Genomic DNA, 26,840 nt, shown 5'->3' on the forward strand with positions numbered 1-26,840 from the left:
TAAGTGGCACAAGCACTGAACATGCCGTTCTAACAAGAGCATAAACCATGGCGATGTGAGACATGTTCTGCGCGTGCCTTTGTTTCACCGTGTGTTGTAGGAGGCTTGTCTACTGTACCACAGCTTCATAGTGGGACACCAGGGAACAGTAGCATGCAAAAATATTATGTCCTAACACCTTTGCTGCTAAGCCTTCCTCCCCGCGCTAAGCCTTTTTTTGGCTATTTGGGGTAGTTTGTGCTTCGCCCCCCATAACGTTTTGTCCACATAAGCTGTCCACACCAAATTTGCTTCCTTTTTTTCCAACAGGGCGTGAATTCTAAAGGTACCTAGGGTCTGAGAATTCCCCTGGAGGGGACTGAGAAGTTTTTGGGGAAAAGGGATTAAAGTGCCACAGAAAAAAGCATCTGTTCTTTTGCCTGCAAATGGCATCAACAAAGGGTTAGTGGTGCTAAAATCACCATATTCCCAGCTTTCAGAAACAGGCAGACTAGAATCTGTAAACCAGTTTTTCAACACAGTTTTGGCATTTTATTGGGACATACCCCATTTTTCCTATTTTTTGTGCTTTCAACCTCCTTCCACTGAGTGACAGAAATGGGTATAAAATGAATGGTGGATCCCGGAAAGCTATACATTTCTGAAAAATCGACAGAATTCTGAATTCAGCAACTAGTCATTTGTGTAGATCCCTCAAGGTTTTCCTATCGAAAGTAACACTTGAAGTAAACACATTTTGAAATTGAGTTGAAAAAAACAGACATTGGTGTCTAAATTTTCATCTTTAACTTTTCTGAGAAGGCTTTTTGAAAGCAATATACTGTTATGTGTCCTGAACCCTTCTGGTTGTAGGGATATATAGGGTTTGTAGTTTCTCCAAGAACCCAAGCAACCTAGAGCCAATAACTGAGCTACATACACCTTGCAATGGTTTTTCATTGTGTTCCGGGTATACAGCAATTCCTTTGGTACAATATCAAAAGTGAAAAATAGGTATCAAGGAAACCTATTTATTCCTGCAATGGGCATAAGATATGCAGTTTAGAAGCAGTGGTTATTTGCACATCTCTGAATTTAGGGGTAACCATACTAGCATGTGAATTAGAGGGCATTTCTCAAAAAGACTTATTTTTTACACAGTCTTACATTTGGAAATTGCAAATGGAGATGTTAATAACACTTGTTCTCCAATTCTGTGTTCCCCCAATTCTCCCGATAAAAATGATACCTCACTTGTGTGGGTGGGCCTAGTGGCCGCAACAGGAAACAGCCCAAAACGCGACATAGACACATCACATTTTTCCACTGAAAGCTGACTCATTTTTTGCAATGTGCCTCGCTGTGGATTTTGGCCCTAGCTTAGCCGGCACCTAAGGAAACCTAGCAAACCTGTACACTTTTGAAAACTAGACACCTGGTGGAATCCAGGATGGGGTGACTTGTGTGGCTCTCACCACGTTTTTACCCAGAATCCCTTGCAAACCTCAAAATTTGTCTAAAAACACATTTTCCCCACATTTCTGTGATGGAAAGTTCTGGAATCTGAGGGGCGTCCCAAATTTCCTACCACTCAGCGTTCCCCTTGGTCTCCTGATAAAAATGATCCCTCACATGTGTGGGTGGGCCAAGTGGCTGCAAAAGGGAAGGGCCAGAAACATGAAGAGATTGAGGGGGCACCAAAGCGTGTTCATAAGCACAGTTTCTTTTTTATACGCTTTTCGCTGACTCTGCTTTGGACACCCTCACAAGTGAGGTATCATTTTTATCGGGAGACCGATTGTTTATGCTGGGTGGTAGGACATTTTTGGTCTATTTCTGTTTCTGGAAGAATATGGCACATAAATGCAAGGAAAATATATGATTTTAGTCACATTTTGAGATTTGCAGGGCACTGTGGGTAGGAAAATCTGTTGGGATCCACAAGAGGCACACCACCCTGTACTCCCCTGGGTGTCTAGTTTTTTTGAACATATATAGAGTTGGTAGATTTTTCCTAGGCAAGAAGCGAGCGCGCTACCAAGTCTCTTACTTCTGTGATGTTCCAAACACTCAAATTGTGAAAAAAGCCCTCACCCACCAACCTAGCTGGTGGCATGCTTCATCATTGGAGTCCCACGAGACACCTAGCGCGTCAGGGGTGTGCTTCCACGCCTGTGTCACTTTTTTTCGTGAATTGAATTCCCAACTTAGAGGAGAAGTGCAATGAATATATCTTGTGGCTAAGCACCATTATTTTCACACATACATACTGGTTGGATTTGGCCCGAGGGTGAGTGATGGTTTAATGTATAACATTTTATTAACAAGAGATTTCACAAAAATGAAATACACTGTTAATAATTGAATGGTCAAAAAACTGAACCTGTGACTCACACAAGGCCAGTCACACCGCCAGCCGCGGGCGCAGCACATTACAACATGAGACAATGTACACCCTGGCAGAGAAATACAGAAAAGACAATTATTAGTACACAAGCATATATTCATCAAGTGCACTCACATACTGGTTGGATTTGGCACGAGGGTGAATGATGGTTCTATATTTTAAATTTGTTAACAAGAGATTTCCCAAAAGTGAAATGCACTGTTAACAATTAAAAGGTCAAAACTGAACCAATGACTCACAAATTGCGAGCTGTAAAGCTGCGTCAAGGCACCAACCGCTTTTCAGTCCATTTACACACCTTCCAAATGTGACACACACAAGACCATTCTCGCTGCCAGCTGCGGGCCCAACACATTACAACTCTCACATAAAAAGACAGCGCCATTCAAGGGCCCATCACTTTCATACACCCACATGCCTGACAGAACATTCACCGGCTGATGGAGTGTGTGGACAGGCGTTTGGCTAGCAGTGTGTGTAGTGATCATCAGCAAGTCACTATTCACACACCACTAACCAAGCTCACACACAACACCAGATTCAGAGATGTGCAAAAAACCACTGCTACTAAACTTAGGCACACCGCCAGCCAAACACCAGTCCACGCACACTGCCATCAATTTTTTTTTAAACAAAACACAAACTAACTGTAAGTAAATATAAAACTACAAACAGAACAGCTCTAACTAAATTTGTCACACTAATGCCAACCGTGAAACTGAACAAAAAATATAAAACAATACAGACCAGGCAACGCTCACAGGTGGTCCCAAAAATAATTTTTTGTGAGGTACATTCTGAAACAAGCCGCTCCCCACAATAGCATTATTGCCCAAAAATAAAATCCCTGGTGTCCAATGGCTTCTGCCCCCCCTGGGGAGCAGCTGGGCCTAGAAGCATGAGGCTGATCTGCCCAGAGGGGGTAAAATACGGCCAAAATAATCACCCCTTAAAGGGAAGCGACCCTTGCCCAAGGGGCCGCTCCCCAATAGTGTAATCACACACAAAAAGAATCCCTGGTTGCCTAGTGGTATCTGCCCCTCTTGGGAGCAGATGGGCCTAAAAAAAAAAAAGGTCGATCAGCTCCCAAGAGCGGCAGAAAGGGCCAAAATACTTGCTTCCCAAAGGGGAGATACCCTTCCCCAAGGGGCCGCTCCCCAACATTGTCAATTACACAAAAAAAAAAGCCTGGTGGCCTAGTTCTTTCTGCCCCCCCCTTGGAGGTAGAAGGTCCTAAAGAAATGGCCGATTTGCCCATCACGGGGGCAGAAACAGCCAAATTATATTTTTTAGGTGTGCACCAACATGGAACAAAATGGGGCAAGTCTTTTTTTCTCTTTATTTACCAATTTGAGAAATGTTAATAAATAAAAAGTTGCACAAATGAGTTTTTGATACAGGCGCAATGTGCTTTTTAAAAACAAAAAAGAAAACAGGAAGTGGGAAATGGGGTGGAAAGCAGGCAGTGGACGAGGCAATACGGAATGAGGGAGGATAGGAGAGAAGGATGCGAGTGGTGGTAGAAAACGACAAGCGAGATAAAACTATGGGGAAGGTCACGGACAACAGAGGGTAGGGAATGGGGAAGCAAATGGACAATGAAGGGTGGATGATCGATGGGAAAGCACCCGGGCAACAGAGATTGGTAGGCATCGGTGGGGAAGCACAGACAACGAAGAACAGACTCAAGCATGGCAACAGAAGTTGGGCTGGCGGGGACGAAGCAAGAACAACACTTGAGAGAGGGAGGGTGAAATGAGAACTACACGGTATGAGAAAGAGGAGCAATGCAGTACATGAGGTAGACAGCCAGAACACACTTGAAGCATGCCCCTTTGAAGCATGCTTAACCAAAAAGGAAAAAAGTAGCGCCTGAAAAGTGGGCAATGGAAGGACACAAGCAAGTGGCAGAAATACTCTAAGGCAGGAGCAAACACAAGAAGAGGAAGTAAAGCTCACAGAAGCTGACAAAAAAGAAGCAGACAAATCAGAGTGAAAGTAAATCCAAACAGTGGTAAGCAGTGGGAGGGCAGTAAGCCCCCTGTTAGCTAACAATATGTTTTGCAGCAGACAGTGCTTCCTCTGTCTTAGACGAGACCTAAAAAGGTCTTCATGATGCGTACCAGATTTCCATACAGGGTCCAATTGGCTGTAGACTTTCAGACCAGTTGGTAATTTTATCTTCTGCTATTAAAGGTAATTTAGCATGTATTTTTTTGTTCTAATTCTAGTTGTTTCTTTGCATTATTATCAGTTTGATCACAGGTTGATCGCTAGTCTGCTGCTTGATTAACACTGCTTTAACCACTTCATTTCTCAAGGGCCCACAGTCTTTCTCCAACGGATCACCTGGCAGCTTTTTACCTCGCCTTGCAGCTTGCTATCTCCAGACAGGTGAGTTCTGCAAATACAAGTTACATGTTATATTTTGCTCTCCTCTGCACATACTATCAACCTTGAAAAGCATCCACAATATAAAGCTACATCACTACTTTGAGGAAAAGTACACTGCCCTAATTTCACGCATCAAAGCTCTGGCCCCTTTAGGCTTAACCCTCCATTCTCAAAATGTGTGGTTAAAATTGTGAATGTTGCAAGGTAAGTTGACTCCAAAGTGCTAGCCTTCACCCTTGATTGCTGTGTATTTAGATCTTATGTAGATACCTTTTCACTAAAGAAAAGAAAAGCTAACTAAAAGCGTGATTAATTGTCACTCTCTTACTGTTGGAATAAAGTCATGGGTGGCAATGTCACAAGGATTGCATACATTGAAGGTTAACAAGAATCATTTAGCCTCAAAAATGTAATTAACTTTGGAAGTCAAAGTACTTGTCATACCACTAAAAGTTATTTAATTTACTTCATGGAATGCTTGAACCCCTATAGTACATTGCCTTTTATGATAGAGACTTCTAGGCGCAGATTCCTCATCTTTTGAATATTCCCTAGGCATCAGACTGGATCCTGACACTTCTTTTTATTGTACCTCTGCATTCCAGATGGTGGCGCCATGCGGCTCCACACTGACACTGTTCTCCTCCGGAAGTGCTGCGCAGGGCCTATAAAGGCACCACTCCTGTGGTTTGTTCATTCCTTTCTGTCCGCGCCTCTAGACACAGATCTGGAGTGTCTCTCGTCTCTCAGAGACCCCTTTATGCAATTGTTTTCACAAGCATTTCTACAGTGCAAGTGATGTCACCCCCTCAGACACAGGTTTTAAGCCCTGTAAGGACTGTCGCAAACAGATGTCTGTGATAGATCCCCACCAGGTTTGCCTGTAGTGTCTGAGGTGGAGCCACAACTCTAAGACATACAGAGACTATGCAGCGATTAACCCGTAGGTCATCATGGAATGCAAGGTGAAACTCTATGTTGCCAAGCACAAGAAGGCGCAGCACCGTAACTTCTCCAAATCCAAAGCTCATTCCCGGTCGTATTCCAGTCCCTGGAGTTGACTGAGCTACTTTCAAGTTCAACCCATTGCCATTCCCGAAGCTGGACGACTTTGAAGACAATTCTGCAGCTGATTCCGGCACTATCTGAGTTTCTGGGGACTTCAGCCATGCCTCACAAGAGTGAAGAGTTTTGCTCAGCTATGGTCTGTCTTTTCAGTTCTTTACCAACTCCCTCTGGCGCACCTTCAAGCCCCACGGAACCAAAAGGCCTACCTTCTGGATTACTGCCGGCAGACCACCTGGACCCTCAGAGCCGCTTCTGTCCTCAACTCCAGCACTGATGACACTTCTGCCGCCCATACCCACTCCAAACATGGGTATGTAGACACCGATTTGGCTAGCTGAAGACGTGGTCACTGGCTGTCCTTTCCGATGTAGACTTGGCACCGGTCTGAATTTGACCGATGTCACATTTGAATCCATCAGAGGTTTCTGAACTCGCCTTACCACAAGGCAGGCAGCATTCTTTCAATTCTCTTTTTGTAACAAACTTTGATAATGATTATGACTGGGGCTTATGATGAGGACTTGCAAGATGGCAGTGTTCTGAACACTTCCCCTGAACCAGCCTTTTTCTCCCCTCCTGGCCCATCCACAGAAGAATCTGCATCGTATGCCATGGTTATGCATAGGGTGGCCGAAGTGCTTGATCCCCACTTCTCCACCGTGGAGGTGAAAACAAACATCCTTTTTGAAGTCCTGCAGCCTGGTCAGACTGCTTCTGAGACTTTCCTAACTTCTAATGAAGCCTTGACAGACACCCTACTAGGGCTTTCGGCTAATCCTTGTACCAGCCCTCCTGGTAATGGACAAATTGCAATACACCATCGACGAGCTCCAGGTGACCCATCCTTTTTGTTGCAGCACCCCTCTCCTGAGAGCCTTATGGTGCAGGCCCTCACCAGCCGGACCAACCCCAACAAATTTCCTACAACTCCCACAACAGGGAATCGAAGCGAGTTGGGACATTCAGGAATTGCCTCTTCTCATCTGCCAGTTTGGCTCTGCGGTCAGTTAATGCCTCCTGTTTTCTGGACATCTATAATGATGCCCCAAGGGACTCAGTGGTGCAAAACCTCCCAGGTTTTCTGAAGGCCTTCGTTGTCGCTGGCCATTGAGGATGGTTGTGATGCGCCATGTTCACAATTTTTTGTGGCTTGGACACAGCAACTCGGTTGAATGGGCTATTGGCACCAGTGTTTCCATTCATTGCCAGGCGTGGCTATGATCAACTGGTTTCTCAATTGATGTTCATTGATGGACATGCCGTTTGATGGGACTCGCCTGTTCGGGGACAATGCTGAGTCTGTCCTTGAACTTTTTAAGGAGAGCAGGGCCACTGATCGCTCTCTGGGCCTTTCTAACCAGCCCCACCAGCAACAATTTCAACATTCCTTTTATGGCTTTGGACAATAGATTCCTTGTCGTCAGCGTTTTCCTCCCCTCCCCCAGCAGTTTTGTGGGAGAGACTGTGCTGCCGCAGGGCCAAAGGGCTGCATGCCTCTCAGTAGCAACCCCCCCCCTGCAGCCCCACCCGCCAAGCATCTTTAGTGGATCCTTACAGGGTCACAGCCACCCAAGGAGAGGCAGATTCCACTGATTCTATTTGGGTTAGCAGGAGATTACATCAGATAGGTAGGTACCTCAAATTGTCTGAAAAATGTATGCCTTTCCTTATCTTTCTTTCTTGTCGAAGCTCTCACCCTTATCCCAGCGACTGACAGTGGACAATCTCTGCCTTTTGTAGCAGGAAGCGCAAGCCCTTTTGGCCAAAGTGGCTTTAGAGAAGGTGCTGGAGCCAGAAGTAGGGTATGGTCGCTAATCCATCTACTTTTTGGTTCCCAAGAATGACTGAAGTCTTTGGCCTATTCTAGATCTGTGACCTCTCAAAACCTTCCTCCGCAAGGAGAAGTTGAAAATGCTCACCCTGGCCCAGGTCGTGTCTACTGTTGACCCTGTAGACTGGATGGTGGTAATGAATCTGCAGGATGCCTGTTTCCATATTACCATCCTGCTGGCCCATTGGTGCTACTTGCGGTTCGCAGTGGCGGAGGAACATTTTCAGTTTGCTGTGCTCCCCTTTGGTCTCATTATTGCTACTCGGGTGTTCACAATAGTGATGGTGGGGGTGGCAGCACACATTTGGCGGTCAGGAGTGCAGGTCTTCCCCCACCTAGACGACTGGCTGTTGAAGGCAGACTAGCCCCAAGCAGTCATCAGCCACCCACAGACTACAGCGAACCTCTTGTGATCCTTGGGGTTCACTGTCAACATCCTGAAGGCTCCTTCTTAGATGCTTCCCTTTATCTGAGCCATTCTGGATAATGTTCAGTTTTGTGCCTTTCCTCTGGGAAAGAGAGTCCAGGACATTTAGCCTGTGGTCCGTTCTTTCAGCATTGGTCCTAGATTTTAGTGAGGTCAACTCTGAGGTTGCTGGGCCTGATTGCCTCCTGCATCCTGCTAATCAGTCACTCCAGGTGGCATATAAGGACTCTGGTGTGGGGTCTGCGGTCCCTGTGGGCCCAAAATCAAGGGGACCTCTATGAGCATGTTCATATTTAAAACAAGACTGCAAAAGATCTGCACTGGTGGTTGCTGTCCCATGATTAAGTAAACAGCAGGCCCCTCTCCCTTCCTCACTCAAAGCTGACAGTGGTGACCAATGCATTGCTTCTGAGATATGCCGGTTGTCTGGGAGAGGTGGTGATCAGAGGCCTCTGGTCTCTGGACGAGTCCCCTTGCCACATCAACCTTCTGGAGCTGAGGACCATTCGCTTGGCCTTCCTGCTGTCCATCAAAGGGATGCTGGTGCAGGTGCTCACAGACAATGCTACCTCCATGTGGTACTGCAACAAGCAAAGAGTGGGGTCATGCAGAGACTGTGTCTGAAAGCCTTGCTCCTCTGGAAATGGCTGGACTGCCAAGGTATCTTCCTGGTGGTGAACCACCTATGAGGATCTTTGAAAGCCAGGGTGGATGAGCTCAGCCGTCAGTGCCTAGTGGATCACAAGTTGCATTTATTCCTGGAGATGAAGCAAGGTCACTTCCACGAATTGGGAGAAACTTGGCTCGATCTGTTCACCACCACTGAGAGTGCACAATGTCAGCACTTCTGCTCAGTGGAGTTTCCTTAACGTCTCTCACTCAAAAACGTGTCCCACCTCGAGTGGATCTCTGGATTCTGTATGCTTGCCCACCGATACCACTCCTACCCCGAGTTCTCAAGGAGATCAGGACAGACTGGGCCCAAGTCATTCTAGTGGCTCCAGATTGGGCATGGAGAGTTTGGTATACAGAACTCCTGGGTATGAGCATATGTCCTCTGATCAATCTTCCCCACCTGGAAGACCTGTTTTCGCAACAAGGGAACAGGATTCTGCACTCGGGCCTTCGTAATCTCCACCTTCATGCATGTAGATTGATCTAAGCTCCTTTGATCTTCTCCCAGAGGTGATTGATGTCATCTTGGCAGCCAGGCAACACTCGGCGAAAACTGTATACACCTCTTATTGTTACAAATTTGTGGTTCAGTGCAGCACTCTGCCGATTGACCTCCTCCAAGCCAAACTGTCTGATGTTTTATTATTTGTTATGTGTCTAGCCTGGCAGGACCTTGCTCTGAGCACAGTTAAATAGTTTTCTTTCAGCCCTCCCTACAGGTTGCTTTGTTTAAATTACCAGATGCAAATTTTGAAAGGGCTTCAACACGTCTCCTCTTTTGCCGTTTGTCATGACCCAATGGGATCTCAATCTTGTCCTTACTTAATGTGTACTCCGTTTGAGCCAACCCAAAGCTGTCCTCTGTGTCTTCTATCCATTAAGACTGTGTCAGTGATTGCCATCACCTCTGCATTGCATGTGAGTTAGCTTAAGGCTTTGTGTGTTTATCCGCCGTATACCACCTTCTTTTACAATAAGCTGGTTCTGCGGGCTGAAGCATGCTTTCTACTGAAAATTGTGATGTTGTTCCACATCACTCAAGCCATCACCCTACTGGGATTCTGTGCTCCACCTCACCTCTCTAAGGAGGAAAAGAGGCTCCATGCTTTGGACCTCAAAAGAGCATTCAGTTTCTACCACGATCATACCAAAGCTCATCGATGGACAATCAACTTTGTGTGGGCTTTAATAGAGCAAAAAGGCAAGGCAGTGCAGAAGCATACCATCTTGCGCTGATCGTGCTCTGCATTAAGATCTGCTATGTTGGCTAAAAAGCAGCCTCCAGAGGTACTGCATGCTCATTCACCCAGGGCCAAAACTGGTAAAACTGCGTTAGCGCTCAGAGTCCCATTTCTAGACCTCTCTCAAGCAACTACGTGAGCGTCCTTCCATGTGTTCACAGAGCACTATTGTCTGGACAAGCAAATCCACCGGGACAGACATCTTGCATGCTAGATTCTGCAAGACTTCATGGTTTGAGTCCATTCATAGACCTACCTCCAAATAGATACTGCTTTGGTATCTATTCAAAAGGTGTGGATTCTACGACTAGAAGTCTCTAGCAGAATAACAAGTTACTTACCTTTGGTAACGCTCTTACTGGTAGAGACTCTTTCTAGATGCAGATTCCTCACTGATCCTCCCATTCTGTGATTGGATTCTACCTCTTAATAACATCCTAAGTCCAGAAATCAGCACACTGATATACCAGTTTGCTTTTGGGGCTCCACATCTGGAAACATGGGCAATCTCAAAAGCAATTGACCTTAGTAAGCCTGAGTGTCACCTTTATAGGCACTTCACGTCAGAGTGGAGAGGTGTCAGTGCAAGCCGCATGTCATCACCTTCTAGTGCGCAGAGGTAGTACAAAAATGGTTCCATATCCAGAGTATTCCAAAGGTGAGGCATATGTGGCTAGAAAGAGTCTCTACCAGATAGAGTGTTACCAAAGGTAAGTAAATTGTTAATGTAATGCACCCCCACACTCTCGATTGCCATTAGCATGAATTGACACTTTTGGAGTGTATATATATTACAGCATCAAATGTGGCAGCTTTGAAGGCCTTGAAGTCTGTCATATAACGAAGCATTGTAATAGTTTGCCACCTCATGGGCTGTGCAGCTTTGTTGCACCCTCTTTTATTGAATGCTACAGACGCCTTCAGTAGTGTTAGTTCTTTTCCCTTGATGAAATCAAGACACCAATAAACTATTGGCGGTTCCTTTATGGTGTAGAGTCCAAAAAATACATAATTATGAGTATGTTTCCTCAAGTATGCAGAGTTTTTCATTTTTATTTAGATGACTATATTGTCATATCTGTTCTCGTTTTGATGATTGTGTACCTGTTGTTTGCTGCCACATTTCATAAGATTCCATTTGGATGCACATTTTGCCGATGTTACTATAAGTGCACAAAAAAATGCTTTCACTGTTAATTGCAGCATTGATGTTTTTTGATTGTTTATCATATGATGTATCTTATGTGTTGTCCTCTTGCTATTGTCACTGATAATATGCACTTATGTCCCTTTCTTTATGTACTATGTTCCTGCTGACTGCCAAGAGCCTACTGGATTGGGAGATCTCTTTGACTGTAAAATTACTGAACTGTGGTCGCTGAAACGTTGCACCCATGGGCAGAATGGGTTCATTCTCCTGGGGGCGTTTTAAATCAGCACTATTGTGGGATATTTCGGAAAATTTGATTGTCCATATTGTTGAAACAATCTCAGAAAGTCTTAGGCCCTATTCAGATAGGGAGAAATATGTGAAACAATCATAGGGTTAGCAATCTGTGATTGTTTTTTCACGCGTGTTGTGCATGGAACAACACAGTATTTTGCCAGGAGCATGAGCAACTTCGAAACACAAGACTTTCCATCACTGCTTTGTGAGGCACGTGGTAGGAATGGTCTACCCTCTTGTTCAGATCTTTGTTTCACCCTTATTTAAATGTGGGATATGTTTAAGGAAATTACGGCCTGCTCTTGTCCTTCCAAATGTTGGGTTCTTCTTGAGCCAGCAGCAGTAGGTAAAACGAGAGGGTAGCCTTCCCCCGTGCCAGTATCTACATGCACTTGCCATTGGGAAACCCATCTCCTTTGTAGAATGAAAGCTATATAAGGCCATAACAGACAATGGGGGTCATTCCAAGCTTGGCGGGCGGCAGGAGCCGCCCGCCAAGCGGGAACCGGCAGAAGACCGAACCGCGGTCAAAAGACCGCGGCGGTCATTCTGGGTTTCCCACTGGGCTGGCGGGCGACCGCCAAAAGGCCGCCCGCCAGCCCAGTGGGAAACACCCTTCTACGAGGAAGCCGGTTCCGAATGGAGCCGGCGGAGTGGAAGGTGTGCGACGGGTGCAGTAGCACCCGTCGCGAATTTCAGTGTCTGCTAAGCAGACACTGAAATTCAAAGTGGGGCCCTCTTACGGGGGCCCCTGCAGTGCCCATGCCATTGGCATGGGCACTGCTGGGGCCCCCAGGGGCCCCACGACACCCCATACCGCCATCCTGTTCCTGGCGGCCGAAACCGCCAGGAACAGGATGGCGGTCGGAATCCCCATGGCGGCGCAGCAAGCTGCGCCGGCATGGAGGATTCCCCTGGGCAGCGGAAAGTCGGCGGTACACCGCTGACTTTCTGTTTCTGGCCGCGGCTGTACCGCCGCGGTCAGAATGCCCAAAGGAGCACCGCCAGCCTGTTGGCGGTGCTCCCGCGGACCACGGCCCTGGCGGTTTTTACCGCCAGGGTCAGAATCAGGCCCAATGTGTTCTACATAATCTCAATATTTATAGGAAACGTAAAACTACTGATGAGAGGTTACAATTGGGCTGACGCCTCGAGCAATAGAGCTTACAAAAGACTTTAGTGATTTTGAGAACCATGGGCATGAGATTATTCTTGCTGTAGAAGCGGCCCAGAGTCACTGATGTCAGAAGCTTCGTCAGTGCACCTTGCACAGTTTCAGCAGGCATCCATCAGTGTGGATGTCAGACAGGTCTCATACCTTATTGACCCAGTGACATTTCCTGCTGCCTCGCTCTGTTATAATGAAATCTGAGGCACACAAAGAAAAAACATGCTTTCAACAAGATAGAGTGCTCTTGGAATGCAAGGCCATTTTCTCCATGATTCACTTTTTCAATCTAACTCGTGCGACTCTCAGCTGTAGGATCAGGTGCGCAAAAGCTAAGTTAGTTTAAAAAGCGGTCACAGAAAAATAAGATCCAGATTTTGATTCTCACGTGAGCCATTCTAGGGAACATGAAAACTCTGAAGTGGGCACTTATTGCCTGAGACTGGGGTTTTCTGTCCTTCCCTATTGTTTTTTATCTGGCCTACTTGCAGCTGGCTCCCTGTAGTTGCTGACTTCCTGTTCAGTGGCTGGTGTGTAATGGTTCAGAACAGGTTGGTTGTTTACCCTGCAGAGTAGAGATGCTTTGCACATGATTGCCGAACTCTCTTTCCTCCTAACTGGTCCTTTGGAAAGTAGTTTTGAATCATTTTTTTGGCGTCAAGGAGCTTCTGCGTTCATTTTCTGCTAACCTTTGAGGGCTGGAGTGGGCACATACCATGGTAACAGAAAAGATTTCTCTCCAAAATTACATTTGATATGTCATGCAGGGTGGCTCGTGAGAAAGTTTCCAAATGTGAAGGAAGCCACCATGACTTCTTTTCTTTTAAAAAATATTTTTATTTTTCAGCAGGTGTAACTTTGCATTACATGTGAATAAACATCCAACTTCCCTTATTACATACATGACTATTATGACATAATTCCGTACAATGACGTCTTTCATATAGTTCAAAATTCAAAATAGAGTTGCTTATCCTCCTTCCTCAACTGCCCCCGTCCTCCACCTGAACTTCCGCCTGATCTTCCGCTGGCTTACTCATTCTGGCCCAAATCACATGATATCTTTCATGGCTCCTATCCTCTGAGCATACAACTTTTCTTTAACCCTTGTAGATTCAATTTTCACCTCCCATAGTGCGTATGTCAGGGGGGACAGGTGATTTCCATACCTGCAGTATAAGTGATAAGGCTACCACTGTACCTACAAATACCATTTGTTAATCATGTGGCCTATCCAGAAGCTTAACCTCTGAAAAATCTGCTCCCAGTATCTTGACAAAGATATGCAACTAAAACACATATATATCCAATTCCCCTGAAAGGTTTGACATCGTGGGCAGGAGCCAGATGTCTCAGGATGCATATCTCTTACCACAGCAGGGGTATAGTACAACAACCACCTGGAGAACAGAACGATCCTTTTGAAATTCACCCCTCTAAGTGCTTTGTGCAACATCTCGTGTTTTCTCCAATGCTGAATCTCTACCTTACATCCTGTCATGGTGGTTATTCGCACCAGAATTTGGGCGGTTAACTTCAATGTCCCTGCATCATGAAGTAGTTTATACCATTTCCCAATACCTAGTTGGTTATTATAAAAGGCCTGAGCAATATGACTATTTGCGTGATTCAGTGGTTGTCGCACTGGATGCAAAAGGTGTTGAATTTGGCAAAAATGAAAATTTTAACTTATCTGGATTATTGCTTACGCCCATTACACATTGTGCCCATGTTTTCAGGTGATCCAGTACGTAAAAATCCTCCAGGGTTTGAAAACCCAGCTCTTCCCATTGCCGTATAGTACTTTGGCTTAATTCTACTCCTGAGCATCCTATATCCCTTACTCGAAGGAACAAAATTGCCTCGTCTATTTGATATTTACGCTTTAACTGCAACATAATTGTCTTGATCATGACTGGCAATTTATACCTGACCCTTTTTGGTAGACGAGGAAATAAAAAAAAATGCGAAAGACTGATATTCATTTCTAACATCAACTGATTAATATAGAAATTACTTTTTGGCATTTGTGCTACCCTTGACACCCAGTCAAGAACTGCTGCTTCATAATAAGCTGCCATATTGGGAAGAGCTAACCCTCCGTCTTCTATTGACAGAGATAACTTAGCCAATTGGAGCCTAGGTTTCTTGTGATTCCAGATAAATTGTCTAATTATTACATCTAAGTTGTCGAAAAACTTTTTCGGGACTCGCAGAATCACACTTGAAAAGACAAACAGCAGTATCGGAAGGATCAACATTTTAACCAAAGCAGTTCTTCCTATAATAGATATAGGAGTCTCCTGCCATTTGAGTAGCAATCCTTGTATTTTTTAAAAAACATTCATATAATTTAGTTCAAACAAGTCTGCCGAGCTCGGAGATACATATATACCAAGATATCTAATGGGATGCGAGGAAGAAGATGCAACACGAATACCTTGCGGCAAAACCGACATCTCTGTATTATATAACAAAGCCTCTGATTTAGATTGATTAATTTTATAACTCCCTAGCTCGGAAAATGCCCTAATTTTTGCGAATGCTCTAGCAATATTATGGTGTTCTGCATTAAGATAAAGAATCATATAATCCGCAAATAATTTTACTTTGGGAGCCAGAGGTAGAGGGGCTAGAATATTTGGGTCCTGTCTAATCGCTGCAGCTAGCAGTTCAATGAAGAGTGCGAACAAAACTGGAGAGAGAGGGCAACCCTGTTGCGTGCCTTGGGTTATTTGTACTGATCCTACTGTCTGGGCATTAACTGAAACAATTGCTTGAGCCCCTGCATAGATAGTCTGTATAATCTGGATAAATTTCCTGGGAAACCCAAACTTTGCAAGCACCATGAATAACACTTGCCATTGTACTAAGTTAAATGCTTTCTCGGCTTGAGCATCGTAATTACCGCCGGATGACTACTATGCGATAGATAATCTATAGTTTGTATAAAAAAATTAGTATTAGTGGATAGTTGCCTACCCGGCAGAAACCCGCACTGATCCTCATGTATCAATGCTTGAGCAACCTGAGCTACTCGAACTGCCAGAATCCTAGTAAAAAATTTGTAGTCCTGATTCAGCAAGCTAATAGGACGATATGAACCAGGATATTCCGGTGGTTTGTCTTTTTTAATAAAACTAACCACAATTGCTCTTGAGAATTCGGGGTTAACCTCTGTTACTTCTAGTATTGCTTTGAATAAATTTGTTAATATCTCAGCAATTTGGTCTTCTAAAATTTTGTAAATTTCTGCCAGGAGGCTGTCTTCTCCTGAAGCTTTACAATTAGAAGCTTCCCTTATTGCTCTAATAACTTCTTGAGAGGTAATAGGAGATAGTAATAAAGTCTGAGCCTCCGTATCTAACCTGGGTAGAAGTATTGTGTCTAAAAAGTTTTTAATTTGTGAATTATTTACTTGTTTTTCCTCTGTATATTGCTTAGTATAGTGTGCAAGAAATACTTTTTCAATCTCATTAGATTGCATAACCATCCTACCCTGCTCTTCATTGAAAATGGCTTTTACTAAATTAATACTGGTGTGATTTTTGATTGACCAAGCTAGAAATCTACCGGCATGCTCGCTTTCTTCATATTGACGTTGATAACTAGTATGTCTGTTAAGCATTTCCTTAGAGACAAAAACATTTTTTAAATTAGCCTGGGCCCTTGCCAACCCTTGAATAGTCTCCTGACTAGAAAGTAGTTGTTTTTTCCTTAATGCCGGTTCTAGCTCATTCTGCAATTTGAAGCTCTTTTCACAAGCTATTCTAGCTAGATGGGCTTTAAATAGATAGCCTCCCCTCGTATGAAGGCCTTGACTGCCCCCCAGGTGTAAAAAAATAGGGACGGATCCCATATTTATCTTCAGAAAGTCAGTTACTAATTCTTTAAGATTAGTTGCCCAATCTTCATCTGCCAGAAGCGACCTATCGAAGCGCCATTGCGAGCGATGATACTGGTTAACCGAATCCTTGAAATCGTCAATATCAATCCAAGGAACTGAATGATCTGAAAAGGAGTTTGCAAGTATTCCTGTTCTATGCCATTTTAATCTGAACGAGACCAGAATGAAGTCAATTCTTGATGCCGTGTTATACCTTTTTGAGTAACACGTATACTCTTTAACGTCCGGATGATGAGCTCGCCACGCATCCACTAAACCTAGCTCTTGTATCAGTTTTGCCAGAAATTGAGAGGTTTTTGATTTTTTCTTGTACTTTATTCTTACGTGATGAGTCCCACAGGGTATTTGGCATAACATTAAAGTCCCTCCTAATATGAAATACACTTGAAGAAGGGAAAGATGCGTATATAGTGTCTGCATGGGCTATATATCATCTTCTATCGGACCATAATAGCTTATAAAATGGGCCTCTTTACCTGCTATTATTGTGGAGACTATTATCCATCTCGCCTGTGGGTCTCGAATAACCCTGTTTATTTTCCCTGTGAATCTCCTGGAGAACAGAATTGCCATACCTCGTACTGCGGCATCTACTGAAGCGTAAAAAGAATTGGTAATGAGTGGCGGGAGTTTTGGTAGCTTGGTATTGAGCTTTAAGTATGTCTCCTGTACCAAAAGCACTTGAACCTGTGCTGTTGCCAGCCAACTAAGCGCAGCACAGAATTTCACATTATTATTGGCCCTATTCAGATTACAGGAGGCTACTCTTAATTTAGATTCTATCCTTGCCCAAGGTTTTGTTCCTTCCTGGCTTCGTGCTACTGGTCTAACCAAGCTTTTATCTTGTATTTTTTACCTGAGGCGAGCAGTTAAGTTGGATAGCTAGCACCTGCATTTTTCGTTCTGCCCCTCCAACCCCCCTGTGAAACTCTCCCCCTTCCTTCCCCTCCCTACCCGACAGATCCAACCCGTCATGAATCCATCGGGCAATACCCCGCCTCCTCCCTGTGTCCAAAAGTCCCAACATTAAGGTGCAATGACATGGTACCAATTAGAGCCTTCGCCTCAAGGAGCAGCAAGGCAGAGGACCCGTGCTGACATCAGCATATCAACTCTAATCGTGCAATCGAAGAAAACGTATTTTGAGCCACTCCAGCGCTTTCTCACCACCCTCCCACCCATTCCCCTCCTTAATGCATTTCCCCAACCCCTGCACCTCCTGTCAATATCTACTATCCTTGTGTCCTAGTTTAAGAAGGGAAACAAATGTATGTGACTGCTAAACCATGAAAGACATACAGTATTGAGGCATTAAAATATCGATAGATAATGTGTAGGAAATCTGGCCTGTTGCATGAAACATAGACTTCTACTAACTATTTCCTTGTTCTTTTAGATGCAGCAGAAAGTTCCTTGCTTCCTGAACCTTTTGAAAAACTTTCACTTGACCCTTATACAACACTTTCAATTTTGCCAGTTGCACTATACCAGCCGGGGCCCCCAATTTTTTTAAATCATCAATTAGTCCGACAAACTCCCGGCGCTGATGTGATGCTGCCACTGACATGTCTGAAAATACATGAAATCTAGAACCATTGTCTAATTTAAATTCACGTGTTTTCCTGGCTTGAGATAGAATTTGCTCCTTTATTCTAAAATCTCCAAAATTCACCAGAATAGTACATGACTATTTTGAGTTGGTCGGATGCACAAAAGGTACCCTATGGGCCCTCATGATGGATAAATCTCCTTCCGGGTTTAGCCTATCTGGGAGAACGATTTTGCTAATAAGTTCAGACACCACCTTGGTTACAAATGAGCCAGCCTCCATCTCCTCCAGGACCCTTACAAATCTAAGTTTGGAACGTTGTGATCTATTTTCTAACTCCTCCAACTTGTTTTGTAAGTCTTCTAGTTCGGATTGGACCCGAGATGTGGCTGTCTCCACTTGGTTGCTGGTATCCTCTAAATCTGAAACCCTTTGTTCCACCTGTGATACTCTCGTCGAAAGAAGAGTTAGATGAGTGTTGAGTTGGCTCAGCTGTTCCTTTGTTTCCCTACGAGTTTCTTCCTGTGAGATTTTTATAGCTCGAAGTTCCACTAAGATCTGGCCCATCAACTCTTCCAATGTTGGGGAAGCATTTATGATAGCTTCAGTATTTCCCGTAGTGAGGGAGCTCTGCAAGGAATCAGGTGTCGGAAGCAGAGTGTTGGTTGCTAGGTTCTCTGAAGTTGGATTAAGTATCCTTGATCCACTTGGCACCTCAACCGTGGCATCCGTAAGAGGTTCTATGATACTAGTTGCAGTCTCTTCCCCTGCTGTGAGAAATGTATTCTCAGATCCGCCTTCTTTTAATGAGTCACCTGATTCTCTAGCAATGCTGGAAAAAAGCAGATAGGCTTTCCCCTTACATTGGGAGGATGTCGTAGAATGAGAAGGAGGGAGCTTGTTTGATAATACTAAGGTTGATGGTAGCGAGGGAGTCGCACTTATTGAGCATTCTTGAAGATGCAGATCGACCGACCGTGCTGCCGATTGTACAGCATCTTCCCCTATGCCGAGCTCGGGCATATCGGTGAGACCTAAGAAGGAGGATGAAAAGTCCTGGCTCCCCGCAGAGTCTCTAAGAGAGACTAGCCTGTCTTGTTGATGAGAGCTATGCCTAGACCTGCCCAAGGCAGGTGATAAAAGTTTAGATTTTGCTCCTCTCATGTGCTTTGCCACTGTCCGTACATTAAGACCACCGTCCCTGGTCATACGTTTCATTGTGCTCTCGGAGAGGGAGGTAAATCAAAACGAGATGGAGATGAAAGTGGAGTGATAAAATTATAAGGAGTGGCGGCCAGGTAAGTACGTTGATGAGCAATTTGCAGGTCTTAGGTGTGGGGGATTTAGGATGCGTGACCGTTCTCCCGACTAACTCACCATGATTTCTTCCTGTCGATCTGATGCAGTATTTAAGGATTAAGTGCAGGGTTGGACTGCCATAAAGGGCATCTAGACAGTGCCAATGGGCTGATCTGACAGGTCAGTGTGCATAATACTGAGAGAGCCTGGGTCCTTTTCACTAATTCTGAGTTCCAATGAATCTTTGCTTCGCAGTTCTGAGGGTGAAGCGTAACAATTATCAAATTCATTAAATGGTTTCTGTACAACCCAAATGTCACATAATAACATTTGGAGTCAATTCATAGGGTTAAAGGGGTTTTACTACAGACTCAAAATCAATGTTGCATAAATGAGTTTCAAAACCATAGTGTAAATATATAAAATCATCAAAGGATAATTAAAGCATCATCCAATGTAGAACCTAGTTACATATAGAGGACTAAAACGTCTATTGCAACAGTGCAAAAGATCAGGTAAACCATATGATTCTTGGTCACAAGAACCACGTTCTCTTGCCTAACCATTTAACCAAAAACCCAACTATCCTACTATTAAGGGAATAATTGAGAAAGGTCTGCAAACAGAAATTCAGTACAATATTCTGTTGAGAGGAGTGAAAGCATATAGCATAAAGCCACATAAAGTATGAGGTCTGTACTTCAGAAGGGTCCGTTCAGCTGGAAGGATAGGAAAGAGTATGAAGCTTTCAGTAACTAAACCTCTCTTAAATCACAGTTTCCAAGACAATGACATCACAGTCGAAGCTTCTCGGTTGAAACCCTAATTAAAATTAATTGGAAGTTAAAATTTCCAACCCTTGACACATCCCATCTTGATACTCTTCAGTCTCGGCAAGTACAAAAGAGTTACAACTGCCAAACGTCCAGAACACTCCTCTCTCAGTCCTTGCAGGGTTTCTTATCTTTCACGTACAATGAGCTTCTTGTTGACTCTGTCTCCGTTCCTAACACCTGCATCTTGGAAGAAACATTTAAGAAGAACAACTCCACACTAAATGATAACTGGAAAAAAGGAAATATGTGTAGGCCTTCACTCCAACCAAGTTAATAAAACACGAATATACCTTCAAATTGAATTAATTCTAAACACTCAATATAAGAACATAAATGATCATGCAAAATAATAGTTTTAAAACGTTAGTCTTGAATAAATATTCATAAAACGTTGATTATATGCCATATCCAAAAATGCACTCCACTGGTATGCTTTGCAGTGCAGAAATTACATGAATCATATTAAACATTATACGAAATATGACCACCCACTTGTGACCACTAGAAAATGATCACCCTTTCATGTTCTTTTCCCAGGGACATAGTGGCACAACCAAGCTACACTCTTTCAATACCAATACATAGCGCAGGCTTTGGGCCGTTGCTTCTTAAAGTTGGCTTTGTTGTCAGTCTAATTTGCATGCTTCTTATTCAATGGCTTGCGTTCTTGTTGCTCATGAGAACATACCTTGTTTATCATCCCTTTGACTGGATTACTTATATTATTCCATGGCTGACATGAGGTTACTACTTTTTTATTTTTGCTCTAGCACTCCATAGGAGTGCATGTGCTTTCTTGCTTTCTCTCCTGCAGGCTACTTCCCATCATACTTTGCCCCAGGCTGCCCAGGAGAAGCAAGATCTGAATACCTTGTTCGCATATATACACAGCTCATTACACTGCTTCCATTTTTGCTAAGCACAGGGGCAGTTTACAGTACACATTCAATTTTCAGCAAGCATTGGCAAAGCCAATAGGTCTGGTCTTCGCAAGCTGATGCAGTGGCTAAAATGCTTTTGTTACTGGAACCATTTGTTACAAAAATTAAAAAGCAAAAACCGAAGAAGAAAGAAAATCTTCTGCTGTCTAAATGTGGTGGCCATACGCGACGATGATATTTTAAATAAAATATTAAAAATAACAATTGCATATAATAATTTAATAGATCAGTACTAATGCTTCCTAGCAGGCATGTGCACTTATACAGGTGTAGAAAACATGTTTTCAGTTGTAATGCACATTATAGGAAAGTATGATTCCTATTGGCTCAAAGAAAAATAATTTTGGCTTTGAATTACACATCATATCAAGATGAATAATTAGAAGGTAATCGGAAATGGAAAGAAAAAAGGAGTGACAAAGCACTGCCACTGATGTGTACTTCTTTTTAAGCAAATGTAATGAGGCAGACTGTCCTGATGAAAACAAATAAACAATGGGTTTATTGATTGCATAAATCTCAGCGACGGGTAATTGTTCTGGGCTACAGTACAATCCAAGTTATTTTTTTTTACCGCCATGTCTCCTCAGGCAGTAATTGGCTTTAGGTAAATTAGCCTTGTTACTGCACCCGGAGGAACATTCCAGTCTAAACTTGCCAGGACAGTCCTTTCTGAGCATGAAAAACCCTGCACCGGTATTTGCCTATTTGGGCCTCTTTTATAGGGTGCAGCTTGAGTAGAATGGCTCAGTGAGCACAGGACACATGCCTGGGCAAACCTGTCCGACTGAAACCATTGCACTCAGGAAAACAAAAAAGTGATTGGTGGGTTGCTTAAGTTGACCTCAGCCACTGGTAATCATTCTGGGCCACAATCCAGTCCATTGTTTTTTTGTTCACCATGCCCCGTCAGTCAGGAACCAGTCAAATGCAAATCAGCCTTGGTTCTGCCCCATTAAGAACAGCCAAGTCCAAACTGCCAACCCAGCTCCCCTTTGAGATGGAACACAAGCAGTCCTAGTGGTTTCTGTCTATTTGGCCTACACAGGAGGATGCAGCCTAAGTCATTTGGCACAGTGAGTATGGGACACACGTCTGAATACACCTATAGCTCTTAGGGCATTACACTGAGGACACATGCTGTCACTCATAGTACAAGACAGCTAATGGCTGACATGAGCTGACTCATTGACCCATGGTTTATGCTCAGATGTGTAGAAGCAAAATGTGATATTTGAAAAGACCAGTTGTTGAATTAGGCTTTTCCAAAGCCCCTCTACTCATGTATCTCTGCATGTACTTTTAATTTATGCATATTTTTTGTATAAATTACATGAGGCTAGTAAAAGAGATACAGCTGTCTCTGGGCCAGACCTAAAAACTATTGTATCCCTTTCAAGATGTGGATACTGTCTGTGTATGTGACATGGAAAGACAATTTTAGGGAAATATAAATACATTGAAAATTAAAGGAAATGTTTTAAAGAAAAGACAATTTTAAATAAAAATCCAAAGTTATGTTAAACTTGGGTGACAGTTTATAATAGTGAATGTTTTTTGGGTTCAGGAATGGGTGGACTTTAGAATTGGTGAGGGTTTTTATGGGTCAAAGATGAGTGGAGTTTATTGGCACAAAGAGTTTTAGGGTTCAGAAACGGGTGGAGTTTACAGTGGTCAGGGTTTTAAGGTTTGAGGAATGGTGGAATTTAGATCTGAAGATTTTTATGGTTCAGGGATGGGTTGATTTTAGGAGTGGTGAGAGATTTTAAGGATTTGGGTATGAGTGGGGTTTGGGTGCAGAAAGAGCTTTTTAGGGGTCAGGAATAGATGGAGTTTATTGTCCGAGGAGTTTTAAGGTTCAGTGACGGGTGGAGTTTAGGGGCAGATAGGTGGTTCAGGGATAGGTAGACTTTTGAAGGTCGGGAATGGGTGGAGGTTATGTGTGGTGAGGGATTTTTAGGGTTGAGGGATGGGTGGAGTTTACAGTAAGGAAGGGCTTTTAGGATTCAAGGTTTTAGGGATGGGTGGAGTCTAGAGGTATAAGAGAACTGTTAAGACAATTGAATGAGATTCAATGGGAGGTGTGCTATCTACTTGGATCTATGGATGCAGCAAGTTTGTACAAAATAGAAGAACATAAGAAAAGTTTTGAGGCATTAAAATGTTTTTTATATATGAGATCAGCACGTTACTCAAAACACTCATTATTGATACTTGACCATACTGAATTTATTCAGAAAATATTTATTTGATCTTAGGATTGACTGATTTTAGAGTTCTTCAAGCTTAAATTGCTCTATTCTATGTCTGTTGCTCTTTAACCTACATCTATTAGTTACTCCTAATTCGATGTACCTTGTTTAAATCCAAACAGATTCCAGAAGCCTTGGGCTACGTGCGTCAGGCTCTACAGCTACAAGGGGATGATTCCAACTCTTTGCATCTACTTGCGCTCTTACTCTCTGCACAGAAGCACTACCATGATGCTCTGAACATTATTGACATGGCTCTGAGTGAATATCCAGAAAACTTTATGTAAGTAAAACACAGTGTAACTATACTATTTGCAGTTTGTATTATTTTTTTTGTACTCCATGAATTAAATGCTATAGTTAGAGGTGTGACCATACATTGTAAAGACTAGAGGAGAAAAACAAATACTTTATTAAAGTTGTCTGTTGTACCAGGTTTAATCTTCTTTTGAAAAAATCTGTTTAGAGTCTCTTGCTGTTGGACATGTTACATTAGGAATGGGAATGATAAACTAGTCAATCAACTAGAGTTGTGGCAGGAGAATTCATTAAAGAGTCTGCTACCTATGCATCTCAGGCTTTTCTGAGAGACAGCAGCCAATTCCCACTCACTCGGATTCTTTACGCATAAACTTCAAGGAAGGGATCATGTTCTTGTAGGAGTGAGTAGCACAACCAAGATCTGAATAAGAGTTTTCCACTTTATAGCACAATGTACTTGCTTGTGACAATTGGCTAAAAACAAGCATTGCATTATCATTGTGGCCATTACGTAGTGGTATTTTTTCAAGTGCATAAATATGCAGACAGGTTTCTTTTTTAACACTTAAGCAATTGAATATGATTACTCCTTACATCTTTCATCTACTCTAAACTTTTGTGGGTACTAGTTCATTCAAATGATTCCTTCACAGAAGGTCATGTGTTTACAATATTTTCTTAAAATGTTTGCTGTTGAAGACAGTATTCCACAAATGTGATACACAGTGCCAGATGCTTTTTTGCTTACACGTTTTCCCAGTGTTTCCAAATTTATAGTCTGAAGTATACATTTATCTGAAGGCTCAATTATGGTTAATTGATGAACACCATATTACTAAAGATAGTGATTCCTTTGGCTTCATTGCAGGGTATGACAAGTATGGATGAAATAGGCATAAAGTGAGTTTTCAGTAAATTTTCTAAAGATGATTCTCACGGCCTTTGGATATATATAGAAGGAGTGGCCGCAAGGCCTAGTCTGCTGCCAGGCCCTGTGCCCAGAAGGGGCCTATCCTCGATGCACACAGCTTTTTGCTGTAGTACTTGGCTTGTGGCCAGGACCTCCACCCATTCCCTTGGCATTTAGCCATGTGCAGTGAAAGTTGGCGTTTGAGTATGACCTGAGTCCAGGCCCTGTGTCCAACCCCTCCAAGTGGCCTACTCTGCTGCTTACATACTTTTTTAAAATTATGATTGTCAATACTGCGGTCCCCTGTTGGTGGGGTGGGGGTCTGAGACCTTTGGTACCACAGACAAATCATCTTTTTTTAAATTTTTTTAGTTTGATTCACTGGGTGTCCCAGGGACACCCCCTCACGGGCCAGAAGAAAAGATAGGCTCCCCTTGTGCCCGTTGGGCTTTTATCTTGAAATTGAGTACTCTGGGACCAAGTCTCAAAACCCTGTAATCCTGTAACAACAGCAGCAACATTTTATTAAGTGTTGTGGACTGTCAATCCTATTGTTTCTGTCTCGCTGGACCGAAATTACCTACAGAAGAAAAACCTCCCTCAACAAATCACAAACGGCTTACCAACCGTACAGATATACCTAACTTTTTCTGAGGGTTACCCCCTACATGACCGACCTGAGCCTCACTTTAAATGCTAATTTTTTTTAACTAGCTCAACGAGTTTACATCATATCACAGAAATCATACTTTCTGAGTAACCTTGTAAAAAAAAAAAAACGCCCCCCCCCCCCCACCAATCATCCACCCAAAATGGGTGAATTCCAGTTTGTGGGTTTTCTTTACCTGAAGCAAAGATATGCCAGCAATGTTACTCAATTAATTAAACAAGATATGTTAATTAAATAGTGTATTTTGTTTCATCTCTCCTCTGGGAAATAACTCGCATAGAGAAACAATCTCTCTGGTGATAGTTGTCATTTTCATAGATTAGGAAACCAATACTTAACTGCTGCTTGTGAAAGATGAGCCCCCTGCTAACTAGACTACCTCTTCTGCCAACTGGGTAGTCAAAGTCTGTGATCTAGGCAAGACAGGTTGGTTCTTCTAGATTGGGTGCTATTTTCTTATTCAAATACATTATTGCTAAGTTATAATCTGGGACATTTGTTCAGCCTCAAACCAACTGGTATCACTCATAGTCTTCTCAAATCCTCCATGAGCTCTTTGACTTTTCTCATTCATTCCTTTAGTCATTTGTTATTGTTATTTTTTGCAGAGATAGCTTGGCCTGGCGCCTGGTGACCAACAAACCAAGTAATACTTTGAATTGTTTCAACACAGTGCAAACTGTTGCACTAACAATACAGTTCAATTTTTCCAACTCAGTGAGTTTATGAATTCACTCGTACTTCTTAAACTATATTGGCGATCAATCCTATTTTATTCAGAAGTCCTATATTTTGATTTCTTTTGTTTCTCATTTGTTTGTACTACCTTTCATAAAATATTTGATGTTCCCATTAAATCCTTCTATATATGCCAGTACATTTTGCATCATGTCCACTTCATCCGGGGAATTCTGTAAACAATTAAAACAATCTGATTACTATGCAGCACACTTGTCTGTTTATCCTTAGAAGCACAATCCTTCTGAAAGACCCCTTAAAAAAGGTAATGGACATGTCTGACCACTACTGCAATGTAATTGACTTACATACTTAAATCTATAAAAATCGACTTTGATTTCTATTCAGCCACCCAAATAACAAAAATTGTATTTACTTTCAGCAGATATGCACAAAAGTACCGTTTGTATATCACTTTACAAATTATCTATTGCATAAACAGTTCACCACTATGACAATAAAACTATAATACAAATACAATGTTATGGGTAACTCGTAATGTAATCGTATCTCTACTGATGTTTCAAACAGGTCATCATGGTGTTTGCCATTTACTCAAATTAAATACCTTGAGACGTTAAATTAAAAAACTTATGCTACTTAAATATAAAATATAACAAAGTGTAAATAGTCAAAGCGAAAGAGAAGAGAGCCAAACCAATTGATTTATTCACAATAAAGTAAAAGTTTGCTTTAGTATAAGATGGGAATGTCAACCAATCTTTAAACCAGAGTGTTTATGTATAAGGCCACACAGAGGTAATGAGATCAACTAAAGTATCTGCTACAAGTGCATTCCATAGTATAAAATTGGCTTGTTCGGACGTTCATTGATGGACA

At 42.8% G+C, this 26,840-nt stretch overlaps 1 protein-coding gene across 1 annotated transcript in view; it reads left to right on the top strand.

Moving 5' to 3' along the window:
- TTC7B (tetratricopeptide repeat domain 7B) overlaps positions 1-26,840 on the top strand; it is a 1,338,716-nt gene that overhangs the window by 653,700 nt on the left and 658,176 nt on the right. Inside the window, exons 14-15 of the mRNA XM_069208186.1 lie at positions 4,708-4,780; positions 23,544-23,704. Coding sequence (XP_069064287.1) covers positions 4,708-4,780; positions 23,544-23,704 — 234 coding nt within the window. The remainder of the gene's footprint in view (positions 1-4,707; positions 4,781-23,543; positions 23,705-26,840) is intronic.

The sequence above is a fragment of the Pleurodeles waltl genome, chromosome 9, assembly GCF_031143425.1.
Source record: "Pleurodeles waltl isolate 20211129_DDA chromosome 9, aPleWal1.hap1.20221129, whole genome shotgun sequence".
Classification (NCBI taxonomy): domain Eukaryota; kingdom Metazoa; phylum Chordata; class Amphibia; order Caudata; family Salamandridae; genus Pleurodeles; species Pleurodeles waltl.